This window comes from Trematomus bernacchii, unplaced genomic scaffold (assembly GCF_902827165.1).
Source record: "Trematomus bernacchii unplaced genomic scaffold, fTreBer1.1, whole genome shotgun sequence".
Lineage (NCBI taxonomy): Eukaryota > Metazoa > Chordata > Actinopteri > Perciformes > Nototheniidae > Trematomus > Trematomus bernacchii.
In genome coordinates, this window is record NW_022987910.1 from 2135265 (window position 1) to 2158540 (window position 23276).

The following is a 23276-nucleotide window of genomic DNA, read 5'->3' on the forward strand; positions in this document are numbered from 1 at the left end:
AGTGATGGGGAGAGAGAGAGAGAGAGAGAGAGGGAGAGGAGGAGATTCCGAAGGACAGACGGCAGTGAAGAATGAGGCCGGGCATACGGGATGACTGAAGGAAGTGATCATAGATTAAAATACATGGAGGACAGACAGGCTACAGGGTCATGGATGGGCCATGCGGAGAACACACACTTGCACTTCACACAGACTCACACACACATCCTTGTGTTTACTGGGCGACTTTTCCATCTGGCTTAACCTTGTGGGAGCATTTGCATTGGCTCAAGGCGGTTAAACCTTGTACGGCACAACACACAAATACATGCACCGACCTGCAGGGATTATGTAGCCGAGCGTACAAGCACACTAACACTTGTTTTTTTCACTGTGAGGATATTGTATTGATTAACCTCTTATTCATTCAATACCTAAAGGCTTGCCCTAAAACGAACCTAAAAGTACTTTGAATGATTAGTTTACACTGTGGATTTTTGTCTCTACATAACACACACATTCAATATTTGGTTGCCTGTTCTTGAACTAATAGCACTTTGCTTGACATAATCATAATATGTGTGTGTTAAGCATATAATTACTGATAATTCCCCACTTAGTATTCAGGTTAAGGAGCTACTTCTGATGCTGAATCCACATGCAGCAGCACAAGCTAGATCTCAAGCTCTGAGGGGGAAACTAATACCATCACTTTTTTTGTATCTGTATTCGGTTCATTTATTTATTTTCCTAACCTAATGGATAGGTCCAGAATGCAACACTCATATACCCATACGTGTCACAAAATCACAAACAAGATGAGGATACTCACTGGATTTTTCTAACTTAGACTTCTGAATAATGTCATCTTGATATTACCTTTAAATCAGTATGGAAATCACTAACTGTCTCCCTATGAACATGACTTGACAATATTCATAAACATATTTGAGGCAGACTCATTTCCTATCATGCAACCTGTTTTCCCTGCAAAAACTGCACTCGGAACAATATTTAACAAATGTATGTATTCAGTTCCTACATCTTATACTGTGAACAAAAAGTCTCTGAAAACAAACAAACTATCACCCACAATGTGTCTATTTTTTCATGTTGTGTTACATATTTGACAACTGTAGGCCTTTAATGGGGCCTCTCTGTGTATCTGTCAGTTGCTCTGTTCCTCAGGCGCTCTGACTCACTGCGGCTCTCTCTCTGATCAGATCAATGTTGCCTTTCTCTGCAATGCAGCAACCAGAGAAACACATCACAGACACAGCTACACCCTGAGAAACCCCGACAACCTTTGTACAAACACATGGGTATTATCCTAGGTCGCCCTCCGTGTGCAAACTTTCCCGAAATCAAAGAAATAGCAGAAAGACCTGCTGTAACGTATCTCTCCGGGGTGAAGTGTCAACAATGAAAACTATAATAGTTGCTTTGTTGGTCGGTCTCATTGGATTCTGTGATGCTCGTTGGAGCTCCTTTGAGTGACACACTTCAGTCAGTTAAGGTTGAGATAAGGTTAAAGCTGTTAATTAGGCCTGGAGGGAAAATGTTTGTGTTTGTTCACATGGTGGCACCTCAACACCACAACAAAGGAAACTTCAAAGAACATTCTAGCCTGTTACAGCACTAATGCGAACTCCTCAACTGATCTGCTTTGTAACCCCAATTTAGTTGTCAACCTCACAGAGCAGCCTTGCCCTCATATCATATCGGAGGCGAGAAAAACAACTAGAAAGAAACTTGTTCTACTCTGATATCTTAAGCCAGTAATGTAGCCTATGAGTTTGTACGGCATTTGAAACCATCGGAAAATCTCAGAAATCTTCTTTTAAACAGTAATTATATTACATTACATTACATGTTACTTGTTAGACGCTTTTATCCAAAGCGATTTACCTACTCAATGCTGTGGACAATCCCCACAGGAGCAATTTGGGATGAAGTGTCTTGCCCAGGGACACAACGACATGCTGGCTGTGTGCAGTGGGGTTTGAACCTGTGCTCCCCTGATCCGAACACCAACACACTAACCCACTGCACCACAGCCTCCCATATATTTTGATGTGAACAGTTTAATTTGTTTTAAATGTCCAACCTACTCCCGATTCAGCAGACTTCACAAAGGTGAACACTTTCCCTGAACCTGCTGGCTAAGCTGCTGCGCTCTGCACAGATCTCTCACCTCCCCCCGTATCAACGTGAGGCTCGATGACACCTCATTTAAACCCATTCAATGAGGCCAATTTAATGACATATCAGCAGCAGATAAAGTATTTCAACTCAGCTGTTTAAGCCACTCATGTGAAATATTGTCTCCATTTATTCATTTTAATGAAATCCACATTTTCTGAGTGGATTAGTGTTAAAGGGGAAGTTCACTAGAGTGGGCTTATTACACGGAAAATCTTCCCGAAAAGAAAATTCCAATGCCCTTGTGGATTTCTATTATATTAGCACTATTAGTTTTTAAGGTGACCTTTGTGAGCATACTGTATGCAAGTCATGCAAGAGAACAGGGGTTCGATTACATATACACTTAATATAATTTAATAGCATTTGTTGCCATTAACACAAAGTAATTTTCCATCAGTATCTTAAAAATGTAGGATTAAGTAGTTTTAATGTATGTAGCAATGTATATAATCATACTACAATTGTGCAAAACTGTAATTACGCCATCATGTTTTTAGCATCACTAAAATAGTACTGACACGTTTAAATAAATAATTCTTATTTTATTCAAAGACAAAATGTGTCTGAAATCTCTTTCTATTTCTTACCAACTGTTCACCAGCTTTCTGGCAGCTTTTTAGTGCCAGTACGCCAGCAGCCACTACAAAGGAATCTAAAAGCATGTTATTCCAGCTGGCAGAAGAGGTCAGTCCATGTACAGACAAGAGAGGCGAGAGATCAAGAGACAGCTGAAAGCTCAACCAGTACTAATAGTTTGGAAGCAGGAAATTAACCAACTTCAGTTCAGCAAATTGGATTGTGACTGCGCTCAACTGAAGCCTGTCATTTACAATCACTACAGATCTTCAGAAAGTACTTTTTGGTACCAGCACAGCCTTGAGGTCGGTTTAATTCCTTGAGAGGTTTTAAACGTGAAACTTGGCAATTTTTTCTAAGGACATCTGGGCTTCTTCCATTTATATCGAATCATAGATTGTATTGATCTTACCTATCTTTCGTGCATATTTTGTTTATATTTTGAATCATAGTGAAGAGCTTTGTACATGCACTGTATGAATAACTCTTATGACACTTGCTGAGTGCTTGCACCGTTTACTGCCATTACTGGTATGCCTTTTAACGACAAATGCACTGCTTTTACTGGTTGTGCTCATATGTCCTCTTCTTTCAGCATATTATTGCAAAGTATACACATTAATAATAGTTGTGGTTGCATCAGTTACCTTGTGCATTATGTATACTATATTCCATCTAAATTACTGTTTATGTGTTTGCCAGATTATGCTTTCCTACCCCTGGAGGAGTTTTATGACTCTACCGCTGAAACCTAATTTACGTGGCTTGGATTCATATAGAGAATACCTTGGGGCACACATTTGAACTGTGAATGACTGCAGCTGTCTAAAAACATATATACTGTAGTGTATTAGATCTTACATTGGTTTCAAGATGTACTATTATACATTTTATTTTTAAATTGTTCTTAAATTATGTAGTTTTTATTAAAAAAAAAAAAGTATAAAATATAATATTCACACATAGTCACTCAAAGAGACGAGTGATCCATGTTGCTTTTAATGAACCCCTGTATGTTACATTGTTTTAAATATTCGGTTATACGAAGGAAGGCACACAGATGTGATAAATAAAAGTTGTGTAACTCTCACATATTGATGTTTTTGAACAGGGTAAATTAGGGTTTAGGATTTCTTTCAGTATAGCATTGAACTTCAGTCAACCTTCTATAGCCTTTCTTTTTTAATTGTAGTAACAACTCTGGTTGTGTGTTTCCTAATGGTAAACAAGCCTCCTCAGAGTCTAATAGTTTGTTGCACCCTAATGAAGGACAAACAAAGAATGCCAACCTGAAGAAAGTGATTTATGGTGCAGTGGATGACCACACTTGTATTACAGAATCCCTCTTTTTTAATTTATTTTGACTCTTAGTCTCATTAAGAAGGCCCAACATTTTCTTTTTACTAAAATGTCACAGCATCAGGACAATTTCACTCGGGCAAATTAAACAAACCAAGTAATTTCTTACATTTCTTAACAGGTTTGTATTACCATCTACCTACCATGTATCAGAAATGACGCTTGGTAATTGACAAGAGCAGAAAGCCCAAAGCAATGAGCTCGGCGGGCGTGAGGTTATAAGCTACTTTCACTATACAGTAGGGGAGTAATCCAAGATTGTTGTATCATGTAAAAAAAAAAGGAGTGAAAGACGGCTTCATCTGATTTCTCAACAACCATCGAGCATGGACTTAAATAGGATTTCCGATGCTACTTCAGCTCAGAGAGAGAACATGTGTTCCCCCTCTGTCTCTACTAGTATCTTCCCATTACACAAGGATGGTATCTCTTATTCATTCTCTCGTTCATACGTCGGTTCCCTACTCATCCACTCCGTCATTATCTTGCTCACTTTCACATTTTCAATTTCTACATTATCCATTTCTTATCCTCCAGTTCTTTCTGTTGAACTGTATTATTTTTCTTTGATTTAGAAATGCCTGGTCCTTTCTCTATCATGTTTTGCTTATTTATCTTCAAACCTCTATGAAATGCATGCTCCCAACTCTGCTGCTTGCCTCCTATATGTCTATATCCCTATATGTCTCTCTACTACCTGCAGGTTCCTTGGGGGAGGTGGGCTCTTTGGCGACAGATGGCGGCCTGCTTTTCATCTCAATGGCGACCCTGGAGGAGAAGCGGGACTTGGTGGGCGAGAGGAACTCGTCATTGGCCAAGGAGTCAGTCCTTGTCATTATGCTCCGTCCACTGCTCGCCTCCTCGACCAATGCCACAGTGTCTCTCAGAGTGTTGCTAGGCGACATGGCCCTGGAGGGCGCCATCGCTTGGTCGTCCTGACTGTCAGGCATTTTTGAGGCAGAGTGAGGGAGGACTTGGACCTGTGCGCCTCCTCCTTGACCATTGCTCTGAGGTCTTGGTACAGTCTCTGCGATGGCTGCTTTTCCGGGGCCTGCCCCTTGGTTGCTGTAAACCTTGTATCTTATCATTAAGATGATAATAAAAACCAGCACAGATGCAACAATAATCCCTCCAATGATGATGATCATAGTGCCACCCAGGAAGTGGCTGTGCAATGCTTGGCACTGACTGAACTCTGTGTCCGTGGTGAACGAAAGACAGCCCAAAGGACGCGTTGCAGTCAGTGATGTGACGACATCCTCAAACACGGAAAGGACACAGAGATCGTAGTTGCGTCCGGGGGCGAGGTCCCGAACCAGGAAGTCGTTGCTGCTGGACGGAATCATCCTGCAAAGATAAAAGAAACAAATGTTTTATGTCAGGCAATTTAAAACAAACTGATAAATATCTATCAGAACAAACTTCATGTCACAGGTATCTAAGTTTTAACCAAATTCCTAATTGTTTCCAAGGAGGATTATTATTTGGTAGTATATATAGAGAATTATAATTCATTAACCCACAATTGGTACCATTATCTACAGCATAGTACTTTTGTCATTGTAATGTAGATCAGCTGTGTATGCAAAAAAATGTAAATTTCTCGACAGGCAAGCATACATTTAAACATATATGGAGAAATTATAAATCAAAATCTTTGGCTTTCAATTGAAGTAATTAACAATAACCTTCTTATACAATTACAAACAAATACTGAAGACCTTATTAAAACATGAATTCTTAGGAGCAAAGATGACAAAGGATTATAACACATATTACCTGAAGTGAAATAGATATTCATGATTACCAAATAACTGATGAATACAAATTATAATCATTCTTGAAGATAACGATAGTGTGTTTCTGCCCTCTCTGTTTGAATCCAACATTGATTTAATTTGGGTCCTCTATTCTACTTTACTTCACTGCAGCTTGTCAGAAGTTAATACCCAGGAGGTCAGCCTAGACAATAGTTCTGGGAGGTGTTAAGTGAGTCTTTAAAGAAGTCCATATTGTGTAAGGATGAAATAGCAGTGTGTCCATTATGTTACCTGCCAAATTATGTCACAATATGCCCCAATGCTCTCAATGACATTGCACCGCGGAGCTGCTGTCATATAGGCCAGATTTAACAACTCCCATTGGAAAAACCAAATTACCTGCCAACACAAACCCTCTCTGTCCAAATCAGTCAGTCAGTTCCCCACCACACTGTACCAATCAAACAAGCAAGAGTCATATAACAAAAGAAAATCCTTTCCTAAAATGACTTATGATTACATCTGCTGGTATTGCCTCCCTGTATTCTGTTGTGTTCTATTATATCAAAGCTGCAGCAGCGACACATGCACCATCATCATATATTTCCATTTGGTGCCGCCTGTGGCACAGCAGCCACCTCATCGTTCTTATTTCCCAACAGAGTTAGAATTCATAAGCTTACGATCTGACAAACACTCACACAGATCTATCCCCCACAGCTGCAGAAATCATCACCCTGTGATTAAACGCAGTCCCGATTCTTACCATTGTCAACTTCTATCTTGCTCGTTCCCGAGGTAAATACTATAGCTGTAGTTCTTACTTGACAGCATGCTTTCTAGGGGGAAATCCAGGGGGGAGAAAAATCACCCAAGTAAACAGGGGCGATGCTTTTTCCATGTTTATCTCTTTCCTAACTTTCTCTCTGGGTGTTCAGTGTAACTAGTGAAATTGTCAAACTCCCATATGTCATTGCTACATTTTATCTAAATCATATTCCCTACTGCTTCATTCACATGTTCCCCTATGCACTGTAAGTATTTCTACCTGTGCCTTCCCTATAAATGCATTTCCAACTCTGCACCGAGACAGACAGGCTTCGTAATATTGTCTGAGAGAAACAGAAGTGATGGGAGGCTAGTGTGTGTGTGTGTGTGTGTGAAAGCCAGTGGGCAGCAGAGTATTGGCTGGCCTAGTCTCAGTGCCAAGCTCATCGATGGCATTGAACCACCACCAGGAAGTGTATCTTGGCAGTTAGCTGTGTGTGTATTTTGTGTGTGTACTGTGTGGCTGTAATGTCTGGTGTGAAAGGTTTCCCGGACTGAGCTCTTAATAGGAATCACTCCAGAAAACTCTAACTGCCCTGATGTCTTGCCCAAATGTAACAGCATGATTTGAGAGCAAGGCTGAACTGGGGTTCCCGCAAGAAATCTTCAAAGGGGTGTTGAAAGAAAAACTAAAATATCTTTATAAAGAAACAGCGCCTCTGTCTACCTTATTAAACTTCAACAGCAGACTGGGAGGTCTCTTAACTGTGTTTGAACAAAATGACCACATGGTTGTTTGTCTCTCTTCTCATTTTCGCAGTGAGACAAACTAAATCATAGTTTATTAGAGGGAGAAACTTCAGGGAAATCAGTTCGAGACAAGAGCTGTCCTTCAGAGACATCCACAAAGCGCATGTGGGCTTCTAATCTGTTATCTGCAGTGTGGCACGTTGTTATCCATTTAACAAGGAACTTATTGCTGACATTAAGACTGTTTGTGAAAACTGTGGTTGTCACGATGCAAAGTCAGGTGTGTAAAAGTGTCCTTTAGTGCTTATTCATCTGGCTCAAAGAACGCTGTGTGAAAGTCGTGACTGATTCTAATTAAATCGTCATGGAGACAGAGAGCAATCTTTTACACCTGACTGTATCAGCTCCGGTACTAACTGTACAGTCATCCTCGCAGGTGAAATTGACACATTTTTTTAAACTAAATTTAAATGTTTGAATAGGTATATTCTGCTCAAAGTTTTGTGTTTTGGTGCAATTCCTTGATAAGCACAAATTAAGGGATCTCACTCTTTCACAAGTGAGAATCCGCCAGATGGGAAAGTGTGAGGTAATGTGTTGCCAATATATTGCAACAGAAGAACTAATAAAAGACCTCCAGGGTGTATTGCACTATATTCTTTGTCAGTCCTTGATATTTTCAACTGTTTCAAGATTTGCTATCAATTGGATTCTTCTCATTTAGCTCTTTGTCTTGTGACTTGTTTTATTATATCTTAAAATTATTAGAATAAAGAAACACAACGCTTACATTGGACCTGGGAACTAGGTTCGTGTTGGAAACCCCATATCCTGTCTAAGGATACATGATTTAAGGTGTATCTGTTTTCAATCAATCCACAAATTAATACGATGGCCTATAACAAATCTGAAATAACTTCATATATAAATTATTATACAAAGATCTGGCCTAGTAAGATGTTACTGACGACTAAACACACAATGTTAGGGTTAGCTGGTGCGTCATTTTCATTTGATATAACACAGTTTTGCAAAAATCTTATTTTCAACGAGTATTCATCATCAGTTATGGGTATGCACAATTGTCAAGAGGGGCAAAATCTGTTGGAAATCATTATTCAAAATCCCCCAGTGTGCCCCTCAGCCTGTAAGTGCTCTGATCTTAATACAAATCAAAATGGGGAACTTCCACTGGCCCGAGGCTTCGCTGAAAGGCAGCTACGCATGAACCGAGAAGTGTGTTGGTGGGAACAAGGGAATTCTAGGGAGGAGGATGTTATACGACCTCCATCTGCCTTGTTTAACATGAAAGATTACATGTTCTGAACAGAATAAAATGCTTTATTGCCAACTCTTACATTGGTGTTCAAGCACATAAGGTATTTTTCTCTTTTTTTTTATCACCAGAATTACTTAAAAAAAGAAACGGCCTTGGAGCAGTGAAGGATTGAATGTCTTGTTCAAGGACACTTCGACAGCCGAGTGTTTGCTGACACAGGAGAATCAACCACTCGAAGGATGGCTTTCTTCTTCACCCCACCTACGCGGGTGCCAGTTTTTGCCAAAAATAATTGCAATAACTTCAATTATATCTAATGAAATCAGCATATGGCGGTTCATATGCTCAATGGCCAGCATCTATTTGTGTTTTGTGCATTCAGTTATACAGATGTGTGCGGATTGATGTGACATTTCCAATTGATTAATAATTAACTGTGACTGGGAGTTTTGGGTTTTGTGCTAGTGTGTCATGACTTAGGAAAAATAAAGAAAAAAGACCAGGACTGCTGGGCAAAGCAAAAACGGTTCAGCAAGCCCATTTGACACTGCAATCATACTGGATGATTTATTCAGTTAATAGGGTTCAACTATGGTCACACACTCACACACACTCAGGCAGAGTTAAACAGCTTAATGGATGCCTTTCCTCCACCATTCAGATTCAGACAGAGGGAGATACAGAGCAAATCTGAAGTTTTGTTCGACTGCCGCACGCTCACACACACCACACAGATCAACAGTCAGTTATGTTTTGTCACTCCTTGGTTTATCTTCACACCCACAGGCACACATGCGCACACACGTACACAGGGAAATGCACCCACACACTGCTAAAAAGACTGCAAGACTCATTCAAATACGCAAACAGATATCTATACCACTGTTTGAATTGAACAGATTAGCACAAACTGTGATCTGGCTCTTTGTACACATGCTTAACAATACTGCAAGCATGACAAAAGCCTGATTAATGTTTTTAAATGTTTGCATAAGCTGACAATACCTCAAAATAATCCCCTCCGGTCGTTTATTTATTTCATTAACAAGGCTATTGATCACTAATACAAGCTTTCATTAGTACGAGCCAATGATTTTCTATAGAGAACCATCACATTGAACCTTTAGGTGCGCTCCTTTGGGCAAAGCACACTCCTCAGATGTTACTCCTTTCTGCTGCAGTGAAAGTGCAAAGGATTTAAAATGTATCCCCATTTGCTCCTGACCTTTTAAAGAAGGCTATATTCAATCATATTATGCTGACCAAGATGCTTACACACATTTTTCTTGTCACAACTAAGTTTAACAGTTACAGCCATACATCTGCAATATCACATACATTTCATGATCAAACACTGGTACTAGAATATTCAAACAGTCCTTAGACGGCCTCAACTACAAACCGAAAATATTCTTCAAATGTATTTATTTAAAATAAAAATGCATGTTATATGAAATATGAATTGGACAAGAGTTAACACTTCTATGATTAGGACTGGATAGGACTGAGAGCTGAAGATGGAGAATGAAACGGTTCTTAGGACAGCTATAAGAGTTAAGAATCTTAACAAAGCCTGACCATTATTCAATACATCCACTACACAGTTTATAAATCTTCTCCTTTGTCTCAAACAATGTGACCAAAGCAGAGTGGGTTTCTCGTATGACTGCACATGAGCTTGAACAATTGTTTATGTTATTTATAATAATGTTCACATTGTTTTTATAGCTCATCTCACTTATCCAACCTTTCTGCTGGTGCATCCCTCTCCATTATTTTATTCATTCCATTTCAACCTAACTTTTCATGAATGACTTTCAAAGACTTACTTTACTGAAAGATACTGACATTTGTCTTTTCTTTGCACAGTTTACAATGTATGCCTATTAACATAAATAGCACCCTAATTGAAACTATGACTATTTTAAGTCTCCACAGAGAGCCCGATGACATTTCAATGTGACCAGTTGGGACTGGGGAGCAAGGCGTCCTCCCCCTGTGCGGTGACAGAGACCAATCTGTCACGGCACATGTGTCATCCTGAATACTGAATAGCTATGGTAATGTTGCCATCTCCACAAATCTTTCGAGTGTGATTCAGAGAACATTTTTCCTGCCAGTCGCTCTGTTTTGTAACCATCATGTCGTCGGGCATTTTCTCATATATGTACGTCTATATCTTAACAGAGAATACAGTATATGTTGACATGCTTCCCCCCTCATCATCACTACTTTACTGGCTTTTCATCTCTGCTTTCAACACCACTGCAATTGAAAACCAGTAATCACTTCCCGGATTGCTGTCATTACCCCAGTTTATTCCTCGGCTGTTTTCCTCAATGCACAACTGAAGTTCGCTTTTCAACATCTAACCGCTTGATAACTGCACTGAAATGTAATATATCTAAATGTCCATTCTTCCTTCTACAACAAGACTGGTCAAACCACATCATAATCTATACTGAAGTGTTGGAAATTAACATTTTCTTTAAATCACATTGGCTGGTAGAGCTACATTCTACTATTTTGTAATCTCAATAATGAATGTACAATTTTCCAATAGAACATATTAATTTAACGTTCATTCACACATGGTTATGCAGTTCAATTATCTGTCACACACACACACGTCCCCATTTTGAAATTGAGTAGGTCATGTATATATAAGCAAGTAAAATGCAATGTAACCTAACATTTCACATTATTAAAGGCATACAAATAAAGATGGATCAGGTATTCATGCACAATGGCACAAGAGCTGCCAACGTGTCTGTACAGCAGGGGGGGAATCAGTCCGAGGGAAGGAAGCTTAGGAAGGTCTTGGTGTGTGTTGCCCGTCGGCATTAATAGATGCTAATTGACCTGTTATCAGCTGCTCTACTGTGTTAGCATGTCATTAAGCATGTCTTGTCTCGGGCGAGAACAGCGGCGGGTTTTGTTACTTGTTACAGTGGCAGACGGACAAGGAGCGCTGCCTGCTCAGCTCTTTGTGTGCACGAGTGAGTGTTTGCACCCTGAGTGGGACAGACATTTCCATACCCACTGCGGATATTTATACTCACGTGCACATCTCTGTCTGTGCATGAGCCTGACATTTTCATGCTGTCTGCATTCAGTTATGTTGACTGACGGGAAGACGCTTTTGTTTGTAAATACTGTCCATCAATCAGCCCTTGGGCACTCAAAATGCATATCCATAGACACACACACTCACACACACACATTTGAGATGTCATGAAGTCCCATCCAGAGCCCTGGGTTCTGACTGTTGATCTAAGCAAAACGTCAAGTGAATATTTATGATAATGTGACCGGGCTGTTATAAATAATTTAAAGTGCCAATTATTCCTCCAGTGCAGGCAGTTCAGAGCAGAGGAGGGCAAAGGGTTGACAGGCAGGTCCTTGCAGCACACCCGCACTGTCGGGCCTACGAGGCACAATGCGGAAAATGACACACGATGTGTCATTGAACTGGGCAAGGATGGATGGGTTGAAGTATGTGTGCAGCTACATTAAACTTCAAATCACAAAACAGGATTTCTAAAACCAACAAGAGCATCTGTAGAACAGAAAATCCATTATGTATTCACAGGACCCAGGGGACAAAATCTGATGTTACAAGCTCTAATTATGAAAATAAGTGGCACATAATTAACAATTCTGTGTTGACGTCTCCTTTGGGACCTCATGAGCTGAGGGCCCGGTACTGTTGCCCCCTTCTAGGGAGGTGAGCCATTGCCCTTTATCTTTCACTGGGGAACTGAGTCAGTATTTCTAAGGTTCCACTTAGCAACTGGATATGTTGGATTTCCACTTAATCAGTGTTTTGACACAGTCCAGTCCCTCTCCCTTGTAAGCCTCCCTGTCCTGATCTCTATTCATGTCTCTCCGCCCTCTCCTGCTTAACCTCCCCTAACATCTCCAGTTGCTCTGCCTCTCTGTATAATTGTCTTTAATTGTCTTTTACTCACACACACACATGTTCAGACAGACTCAGAGTTGTGAGAGTACCTTGTGAGCTGCAACTTTCATTTCCATAACATTATTTATTTCAAGCTTTAGAGTGTTTTCTAATGAAATATCACATAAAACACATTAAGAGTGGGGTCAATATTAACAGCTCTCAATGAAAGTTCAGAAATGTATGTAGCAAGAAGTGAGAAAGGTGTATGTTAGGTTAAAAACACACTTTTACTCTCTGTCGTTTGACTCCTCCATATCTGGCTGATTGTGCCTGTGCCTATGTTTGTTGTGCATATGACCTTTCTGTATGTATGTTTATGTCGTTGTTCCTTTTTTATTTGTACTTACTTATCTATTTATCTAAAGGTCGTGTCAGCTACCTGCTCTGTTCTGTACAGCACTTTGGTCAACGTGGGTTGCTGTTATCAATCTTTCTGAATGGACTTTATAGCAGGCAATACCTTTCAGTGTTGCTGTCTAATAATGGATCTGTCTCGCTCCTTAACGATTTACCCTATTACTTATGGCCTATTTTTTATAAATACACCAGATTGCACTCTAAGTTGGTGATCAGCTAGGGGTCATTATTCAGCCTGTTAAGTTGACAGCCTGACTAATAGATGGTTGTAATTTGATTTATATTTATCAGTCCACATCCTTTATTATTAAGCGAGAAAGTATTACCCTGGCTATAAAACAAAAGTCTCATTCCTCAATTCTTGACAGCATACAAGGTGAAACACTTATCCAAGTTCAGCGCCTGTCCAATCAGAAGAATGATTGGCGAATATATACTGGGCCCACAGCACTATATCCTGGGATAAGAAAACCAGAGACAATTACTATCATTGCTTCATGGCCAAGGAAACGCCTTCCTGTGAAAGACTGTTAAAATAGTTTGTCATATTCCAGGCTCCTTTTTCTTTGGCAGAAAAGAAAGTGTATCAGATACGGTGGTTATATATATGGTTGCAGCCCAGGGTGCAGATGTGTACTTATATTTCTTTTTGAAGCCTTTGAAACATGTAACATATTTCAAGAAGTGACCTCTACCCACGTAGATTAATCTGCTTTTGTAGCCAGATCATTGGAATTGAATGAGACTACACATTCTCTAGTCGTTGTCAGTGGAAAAACGTATGCAAGGTTACTTGGATATATCCTTGCTCCTGTGTTCAGCCTTACAGATACTGCAAGTGCTTGCCTCGTCATCCTTAATAGAACACTTTGTTCCCTTTCATTTCACACCCTTAAACTGTTCTCATTTACCTCCTACAGTACATGTTCTTATTTTTGCTTCGCCTCCCTATATCTTTGTCCTACATGGTCATAACGGCAAGTTAATACTAGAAGGCCATCAATGTCTTTATGAACGTTCTGCCCTGGAATTCTATTGAAGTAACCGAACATTTGCACATAATTATTACATCTGCAAGAAACATTTAAGAGGCTAAGGTCCCTTAACAGATATATCCTATAAAAATGTTTCTTATATATAGTATTATACAGAGTTTTGCTTTGTGCAATCAGTCTATGGTAAAGTTATGTCTCTGTTCTTTTCAAAGTGAGACTGGCTAGACTGCTAAAGGTCTGCAAAGAAAGTGTCCAGTGCTTGAGTTTGCAAAATGCCTAGACTAAATAATGTTGTTTCTGGCTGGTAGTATAACATCTTTGCACTCTCCCTTTCCATTTGAAGAGTATCATCTGTTGCCATCACACAGATTATTTAAATTCCCACCGGTTATATTGAACATGTTCAAAGCTCTTTATTACCCAGTCTTTCAAACTACTAAATCAAAGTTGTTGTTCTTACTATGCCTCTGTGTTACTGAGTTAAACAATGAATGTACGAGGGGGCAAGTAAATGTCTGATGTGATACATGTTTGTAACGTTTTGTTGTTTGGTTAAATGATAACACCACAGGTACAGTCTTAATTAATTTAAATTAATGATTGCTTTGCTGGGGCACAGGGCAACCTCCAAACAAAATAACTACAGTATATTGCAATACATTTAAGCTATAATTACTGCATCGATGAGCATGAACTGCAGCTGTCCCCTGCCTTCACTAAACCTATAGTGAGACAAGATGGATCCATAATGAAAAGCATAGTGATGAAAATAATATCCAAATTATAGATCTATATAGTGGAATCTACTTTCCTATTTGTGTTACACTCCACATGGCCTTTCAGGATCAATTTAGTATTTTATTTATGGTTTAGAAGAGGAGTTTTATTGATTTAGTCAGGGTTAATGGAAAACAATGCAGCATTGTTTAAAAGATCCTTCTTTTGCAAATGACTTTGTATCCAGTGTGGATTTCACATTATAGTGCGTTATAGCTTATGAATTCATTATGGAAATACAGTTTCAAAGACTTTTTCAACATATAAATCTTGGTATATTGCGTATATAAACTGCCACTTTGTTTAGAAATCTGATATTAAGTGATTTGCTTTTTTTTTCTGTATGCTGTAGCTAACCAAATGGCTGAGGAGCTTACTCTGAATAAAATAGTTTTGAATAACTTTTTATAATCTTTCATCTGCTTTTTTATATTCCATTATCTTTTGTTCTACTTATTCTGCCCTGATCACACCATTGGATTGTAATCCATCTGTTCCTATCCATCTGACACAAAGTGTATCCTTTAACCAGCCGTTCCAATTTCTCATCATAAACTTAACACTTGGATATCGTTTCCAATCCTGATACATTAGTCAATGCAGTCGCTCCCACCAGATATTATATGAGGGAGACAATTGAGTGGGAAGCTAGCATCTAAATGTGCGAATATCAGACAATACCTATTATATATTTACTGTTATATGTTCTATAAATACATTTTTTTTAAATATTCCTTAAACAGAAACAGGACAAGATGATGTTATCTGGGATAATAGAGAAGTAGCCTGCTCTTTAAAGTGAAATGCAGCAAGTAATCCCCATTATTATTTTTGATCAAACTTGCTACTGTACTGCACATTTCCTGATTCTGATTAAGAGGCTTACATGCTTTGTCCACTAAACACAAGCCAAAGTGACATTTTATTATGCATAACTACAGTAGTGGTCTCATGAGAAGCAGCAAGAGAGATCTAATCCTTTTACTGTTATGAGATGGCTACAGAATGCCTGTAATCATGTTAATTTGTTCCCCTCTCTTCAGTTTAAAAACCCATTACAATTGAGATTTCTCTTTTGTGACTTACTACAAACACACTGGAAACCAATTTACACTATCTTTGATGAAGACTTTAATTGGAATGTCTTTTATCTCACTGGACACCAAACGAGTTATAGATATACTGTAGAATGAAAAGATTCCGAGATTCCTGTGTTGTCTATTTGTATATATACTATTATTATTTTGTACATTTTGTTAACTCTGATTCTGAGAGTCCAGTTCTGTGACATTATGATGACATTTCAGTTTACAAATAGTGTCCTCCCTAACAGACTGTGATTTCCTCTGTGCAAAGGAGCGTTTTGCTGCTGAAATTTAGACTGTATCAGAGTCGAGTGCAGCCACAATGCAGAATGCACACATCTTTATTTACCAATCAGTTTTTATTTTGACCTTCACCTAAGAGCTTGGGCTAGTGACCAAAGGAATACGATTACGGAAGTCAAGCAGCCAAAGTGAGGTTTATCCACATGCTGACTGTGCTCAGTATGCGTGGCACAGTGAGGAGCCAGGCATCCCAGAGTGCCTCCAGTGATGCTCCTGCTCCTCTGCATTCAGAGAAGCCAGCTGAGGTTGTTTGGCACCTCGTAGGGATGCCAACCCCTCATGTGCGTCCCTTTTGAATGTATACCTACCACGGTCGACTGCGTGAACAGCCCCGGGCAGGAGTGTGGAAGCATGCTGGAGGGTCTTCCAGCTGGCATGAGAGAGCGCTGGGATACCCCCAAAAAGGAGCAGTTGCTGGATTAAAAGGTGTGTGCACTGTTGCTCATCCTGTTGCCAACTCCATCATGCAGTAAAGTAAGACAATGAATAACACTTTTCCTTATTACTCTGATTAGCACATTCATTTCAATAAACTAGTTTGTATCTGATCATTACATTCAATGTTAATAGTTCGCCTGCGATATACTCTGCTTTTTAGCTATCAAACTTGAACTTGAATGAAATTGAAATAGAAAAAAAATCCTCAGGCATTGTGTTTTACACTATGAAAATGACTGTGTGCTCGGTCAGAAACGTATTGCCAAGAAAGGCAGATATATTTATTTATTTCATTGTGTTCAATGGTTAAATAATTAATATGTTGTGGTTGATGCTTCTAGGTTACTCTCTTGTCCCAACTGAGATGGCTGCTATATATTTTTAACAACATTGTCACAGCAAAAAGCAGTTCATTTTTCATTGAGTATGAACAGTTCCGCCAAAATCAACATTTGCAAAGCCAAAAAGAGTAAGCTAAATGTTTTAAAGTGGACCTATCATGCTATATTTTAATAATATAGTGTAGGACCATACCTATATAAGGCATATTTATACTTTTTTTTTTTCAAAATACCAAACAGATCATGCATTTTAGCCATGCCTCATTTCGCTCAATTTGCACTTTTTTAGCCCTGTTTTTGCAAGGGCTGATTCAGTGAGAACAGCACCATCTACAGGCCTGGCATATGTACTACATCATCTCCAGCGCTTTCGAACGGCAATGGCCGTGGCTGTCTCCTCCTGATTGGTGGAGTTGGCCCAATAGCCGTAGCGCCACCGTCCTGACGTCAGGACAGTGTTCAAATCTGGATCAGTTTATATCAGATCCGTTGCAGCCCCTTTTTTAGAGATTTGGGTATGGAGGAAAATAGAGAGGGTTGTGTTTTCTGACACTTGGTGAGTTCCCTGGAACACCGGGGACACATATTCATGTATAAAAGACGTACCAAAGTGCATTTCGCATGATAGGTCCCCTTTAAATTATCCAAATGAAATACCCAGACAAACATATCATTATTGAATGATTGGACTTATTCCAGTGCTGCTACAATTGTATCTATTTTTGTTATTGGCCTTCAAAGAGTATTTCAATAACTATTTCCCAAAATGTTTTTAAAATACATCACAAAGCATTCTTCATGCTTAAATACCCGACTTCCATTCAAAACTCTTAATGTTAATATAAATATTCCTTTAGTTTTTTTTCATATGAAAGGTCAGTTACTTTATCCAATTTATTTGCACAATACCAGAAAAACATGGTAAAGAGTGAGAATAATTCATGATACCATACTCAGATATAAGCAGAGGTATTTTTACTTCTTCACTTGAAGGTTAATTTGACTGCATGTACAGTTTGTCTTGAATGAGATATGCAGCAAAGCAAAATGAGCCCCGCTTAGAAGTAGGTCAGTTGATATAACGTTCTCTCCACCTTAAGTTCAATGTATTCTCCAAAAGCTGCCTGCACGTTCTTTGATATACGACTGCAATGCGCGCATTTGTTGTGACTGCTTTTTTATAGCTTGAACAAAACTAATCTTCACTATTGACACTGTGCCCTTAAAGATAGAATAAATCAAAAATAATCTCTGGTAGAAACATAATCAGTTCAAAGAGATGCATGACCTTTACTCTCATTGAGTCAAAGGGGAGAGGATAACCGATATGAGATACAGATGTAGGTAATGACCAGTGTTACTATTGTCTACAACGACAAGCCAAGAGTTTTACTAAGCTTACACAATAAGACTTCCTATATCGTCTGCGTCCTTTGTTAGCAGACTTCCTGTGCAAGATAAATATAGTAATATTGTAATAATGCAGACATACTGTATAGGATTTACCTACAGCTTAATCCTGTGATAGAATAGAAATAATTCCTTTAGGTAAAATACAAAAGTAATTTACTGAGTTATACTTAGGAATGACCTTTGGATTATATTAAGACACATTGCATAGAGATTAATGCACGTGAGGTTGAATGTGAGGAAAGCTCTGTTTCATCCCCACTTTTCTTACATCTTACAGATTTTGAGATCTATTTCATTGTTTAATTCCTTTGTTTACATATTTTCACTCGTACACATGTTGTATGTTACATGTAATATTGAAGCTTCACATACCCTGTAGTGTACAGTCTACACTACACTGCTCTTTAAATCACCGCATTGACTGATATAGCGAAACGTGTTATTGATCTTCTGTAGAGAAATTGCTTCTCAACATGTCTTCCCACCATGCAGAGATCAGAGTTCACTGTCAGCTGTAAGCCTGGTGGGATGTTTTTTTAATAAAGGACACCTCAGCAGGGATGTAAACACAAAGGTCCGGTGGTAGTTCTCTTGCTGTGCCCATAAAAAGAAACTGGAATAGAAGCTTTAGTCACAAGAAAAATACTGTAATGTATTCTGAAGCCAGTGAAACATTTCCTAACCCTTTTGTTTGAATATATAATTGAATAACCCATGTGATGAGAGTAATCTCCTCTGCTCGTCTACTGTAATAATCTTTGACTTAATACCGTGACCTTACCCCCCCATTCGATGACAATGAATGACCTTTATGGGATAAATACATGACATCATGTCATCTTTTATATTAATACTGTTCTTTAGTAATGGCCTGTGTTGTAAGAGCACACTAAACCTGTTGACCCAGAGCATGTTATAATCCTGACCCGTAGTGCAGGGAAACAGTGGTTGTATGTGTTAAATCCGATATTGGCATTTACTTTACTGATGCTAAATATGTTGACATTAAAGGTAGGGTAGGTAAGTTTGAGAAACCGGCTCGAGATCGCTAGAATTTGAAAATACACAACCGGAGAAAATCTGCCACTTCCTTACAGAGCCCCTCCTCCAACACACACGAACGCGCACATGACCAATGAGGGCACAAGATACGTTTGTGCACAGATGGAAGGCTGACAGGCAGGTAGGCCATCCAGTTATTTTAGCCGGGCCGGCTAAAATGATTGGTCGTACTTTTTACAGTACTACGGCTTCCACAGATGAATTTTTTTTATGGATTTTTTTGTCAAAGCACTTAAGATATTCATTGCTATCGGGATGTTAAGAGCATTCCATGGAATATAACAAAAAGTGTATCTCGAGCCGGTTTCTCAAACTTACCTACCCTACTGTACCTTTAATGTTTATAACATAACCGTTTCATTAATGACAAAACATATGTATTTATTCATTAATCATTGAAACAATGCTTTACTGTGGTGAACCAAATTGTATTAAAATAAAAATAAATGAATTCATGAAAAAAATGATGAGTACTTTAATAAAATATAATTCATATATTTCTAACAAATTGGAGAACAACATTGAAAATGATTTGAATCTCTTCTTTTCACCTCCGTTGGACATTTTCATCAGGTGAGACCTGGATAATTTCACAATCAATATGCAAATTGAATTTGATCGGACATTGCGAGAAGTATTACTCAGCCAATCACACATCTGGAAAGATCTATAAGTGTTTTAATTGTCTCCCCATGGTTTGCATATTGAAGGTAAAATAAATGAGGCCACAGCCCCAAGGAAAATCCTGACATGTAATTACTTGGAATTAATTTACACTTCATGCATCCATTTCTCCGTGCCTTGTATAGTGTCCATGTGCATTTTACCCATTCATCATTATTTCTTGGACATTTCACTAATTGATTCTGTTTTATATTTATTTTAAGACCATTCAGCTTTGGCTCTGGACATGTCTTGGTAATGTCACATTTCAGAATTTAAATAAAGTACATTTATTTTGCAATAGAAAATTATGATTCAGTGAAAAGCTTTAATAAGATCGAAGAAGCAACATCTCTAGATAACTCTGTTGCAATAGACTCACACTCGTGTTAGACACAATGACTCAGTAAATGCAGCGTAAAAATGATAACCTTTTCTATTATAGCAAGCTGCACCACTCTTTCTAAAATGGTGACTCTGACGCAGCAAAATGAGCCAATATGATGATGTCTTCATCAAAGTGAAATACCCATAACACTCTTGAAGCTTCCATTGTTTCATAATAAATGTATTTATGAATGGGAGATGTTATTGACCCGATAACTCTAATCTCTCTTTATCACGCTTTTCCTCTCTCCCTCTGTACTGCCTCCCTTTCCAACCAAAGAGATAATCTGGGCAGAGATTAATGTGAGATTAGTTGTGTCTACTGTATGTTGGCTGTATTTACTCCGTGGTGTGCCCAGGTTCTGGCTAGAATGAATCCAGAAAATTGACCCGATGTGAATAAAGAGACAGGTGGGCATTCAATCCCAGAACGAATGTCAGCCTGACAGAAACATATCAAAATAAATAGACAGAAAGGCAAACAGTGATATGTGGCCCTGCCTGAATAAGGCTGAGAGGTTGTCATATTGACTGACTATCATTTAAACATAAATGTTTTCCTTCCAAGCAACCAGGTTGGTTATATACGATGCGCGCTATGACCATTACCATTCACTTTGTCAATGCTTTTAGAGTCACTTACTCACCATCAAGTGCCGATGCATGATGCTCACTGACACTAGGTCATTCCCTGTTTGTTTGTATTTGTTTAGAAGGCACAAACCATACAGTAAATATGTTGAATATTTTATAAAGCTTCGTGTTTTACTGTAGCATACATTTGTTTACATTGTTACAACAGTGTGCTGTCCCTAATTTCACCACCCACACATAAATCCCCCAAATAATCACTTTCTCAAACATCGAAGGCTGACAGAGGAGGTGTCAAAATGATATGTGTGCCAATATTAACCCTTTTAGGCAGAACGGGTATCAGCCGTAATCTGATCTACACAAAATACAGTTTCTTAGTCAATTTCAGTATAAAGGATTGTGTTTCTGCTATCAGTTACAATCATTGAGTGATAAGACTTTGCCATTTTCTGAGTGCTGCAGCAATCTCTGGCCTCATGTCTTCCATCCAAATTCAACACAGTGAGGTTTATGGAGAGGCTTAATATCAAACGGAGCCTTTCCCTGGGAACAGAACTCGGTATCAGCAGACACCCCGAGTTCTGTTTTCAGAATCGGTATCACACAAGATAAAGTTGGATCAGTGCACTGAATTATCCAGTTTTTCTGTCTTAAATACCGGGACAGTTTGGCTGAAATAATCCGGGTCCTTGGTTAAAGTGAAAATTGATTGCTTTTAAAGTGATTGCTTTTTACTTCATTTTCCGAAATACTCGACCTTGAATGGATGGATTTCTGTTTTCTCTGTGACAGAGATGAAGAAATACTTTTGTTTCTCGACAAAAATGTGCAGCATTCTTAAACCCAGCAACAGTCAGACATACCATTTCAGGTTGCATATTGGTAAAACAATTATGTTTTCTCTCTCTCCGTGTATATATATGCAGGTAGGTATGTGTGTGGTCTTCACTAACATCTCACATGATTTGAAAGGGCCGCAAATCTCAGATTTTCTGAAGTGAATGCAATAAATCAATTGCTGACTTGTAATGAAATACAAATGAAGTAGTTGCTGTAGACCCTTTGATGAAATGCTCCTTAATCATATACAGCCACACAAAGTTGGCAAACAAACATGCCTTTATACTTGCATGTTGTCCTTTCCCAATGTATGTTTAGTTTATTTTTAAGCTCGCAGCTGGATGAACAAAGCTAGCATGAACATTTTCAACACAATCAACACTTAGTTCAGAATTAAAACATTTAATTGATCAACATTTAAGCATGGAATGTTCAAAATGTCTTCATGAATTGTTAACAATGAATAAGCAACTGAGTTTCAAAAGCACCTCAATTGACAAATCACTGCTAAGCACTGTCTTTGAGCTATTGAATATATTTATATTAGTGGGGCTAAATAACACATAACACTGTGTGATTGTGTGATCATTTGTCTGGTTTACTTAATATTATTTATTAACATACGACTGCACTATGCTTAAGTACTGCATCTGTTAGAACTGAGTAATTTAAAAGCCTAGGTCACATTTCTTTAAATAAACAATATGATTAAGAAGTGATAAGGAACACACACACACACACACACACACACACACACACACACACACACACGGCCATCTGGTCTGCACTGTTCTCCCAAAATGGTGATGTGCTTAAATCACATCAATATACACTCAAACAGGTTCCTGTAGCTCTAACTAAATAATGTACAAGAACACACACACACACACACACACACACACACACACACACACACACACACACACACACACACACACACACACACACACACACACAGTCACTCACAATGTGACAGTCATAACCAAGCAGGGGGAAATGTCAGTGTCTTTGTCAAGCAGAAGAGCCTGACAGAATCAATTAGCAGGCTGGGAGAATGGAGAATACTAGATTCAATTAAACTGACAGCTTTCCCCATAGGCACACCACTCACTGGGCCATTATTCAACCAATATGTGTGTTGTTGTGTATGTGCAAGTGAAAGGGAGAGTGAAAGGGAAAGATAGACTAAGAAGTGTGTGTGTGTGTGTGTGTGTAATTCTATCTTTCTTTGTGTGTGTTTATCTTGAGGATGAACAAATTTCTCTCCATCCGCCCAGAGGTCAGTTTGCTGTGTGAGGGATTTAGAACCACACAAACACAGTCAAAACATAATCCTCTCCCAGCAAGCAAGCCCATAGTTCAAAGAGCAGCTTTGGTATCA

General features: G+C 38.8%; 1 protein-coding gene across 1 annotated transcript in view; it reads right to left on the minus strand.

Annotated features, from left to right (window-relative positions):
* Positions 1–23276, minus strand: part of zgc:172282 (leucine-rich repeat and fibronectin type III domain-containing protein 1-like protein) — a 154557-nt gene that overhangs the window by 15479 nt on the left and 115802 nt on the right. The window contains exon 9 of the mRNA XM_034114937.1: positions 4817–5466. Coding sequence (XP_033970828.1) covers positions 4817–5466 — 650 coding nt within the window. The remainder of the gene's footprint in view (positions 1–4816; positions 5467–23276) is intronic.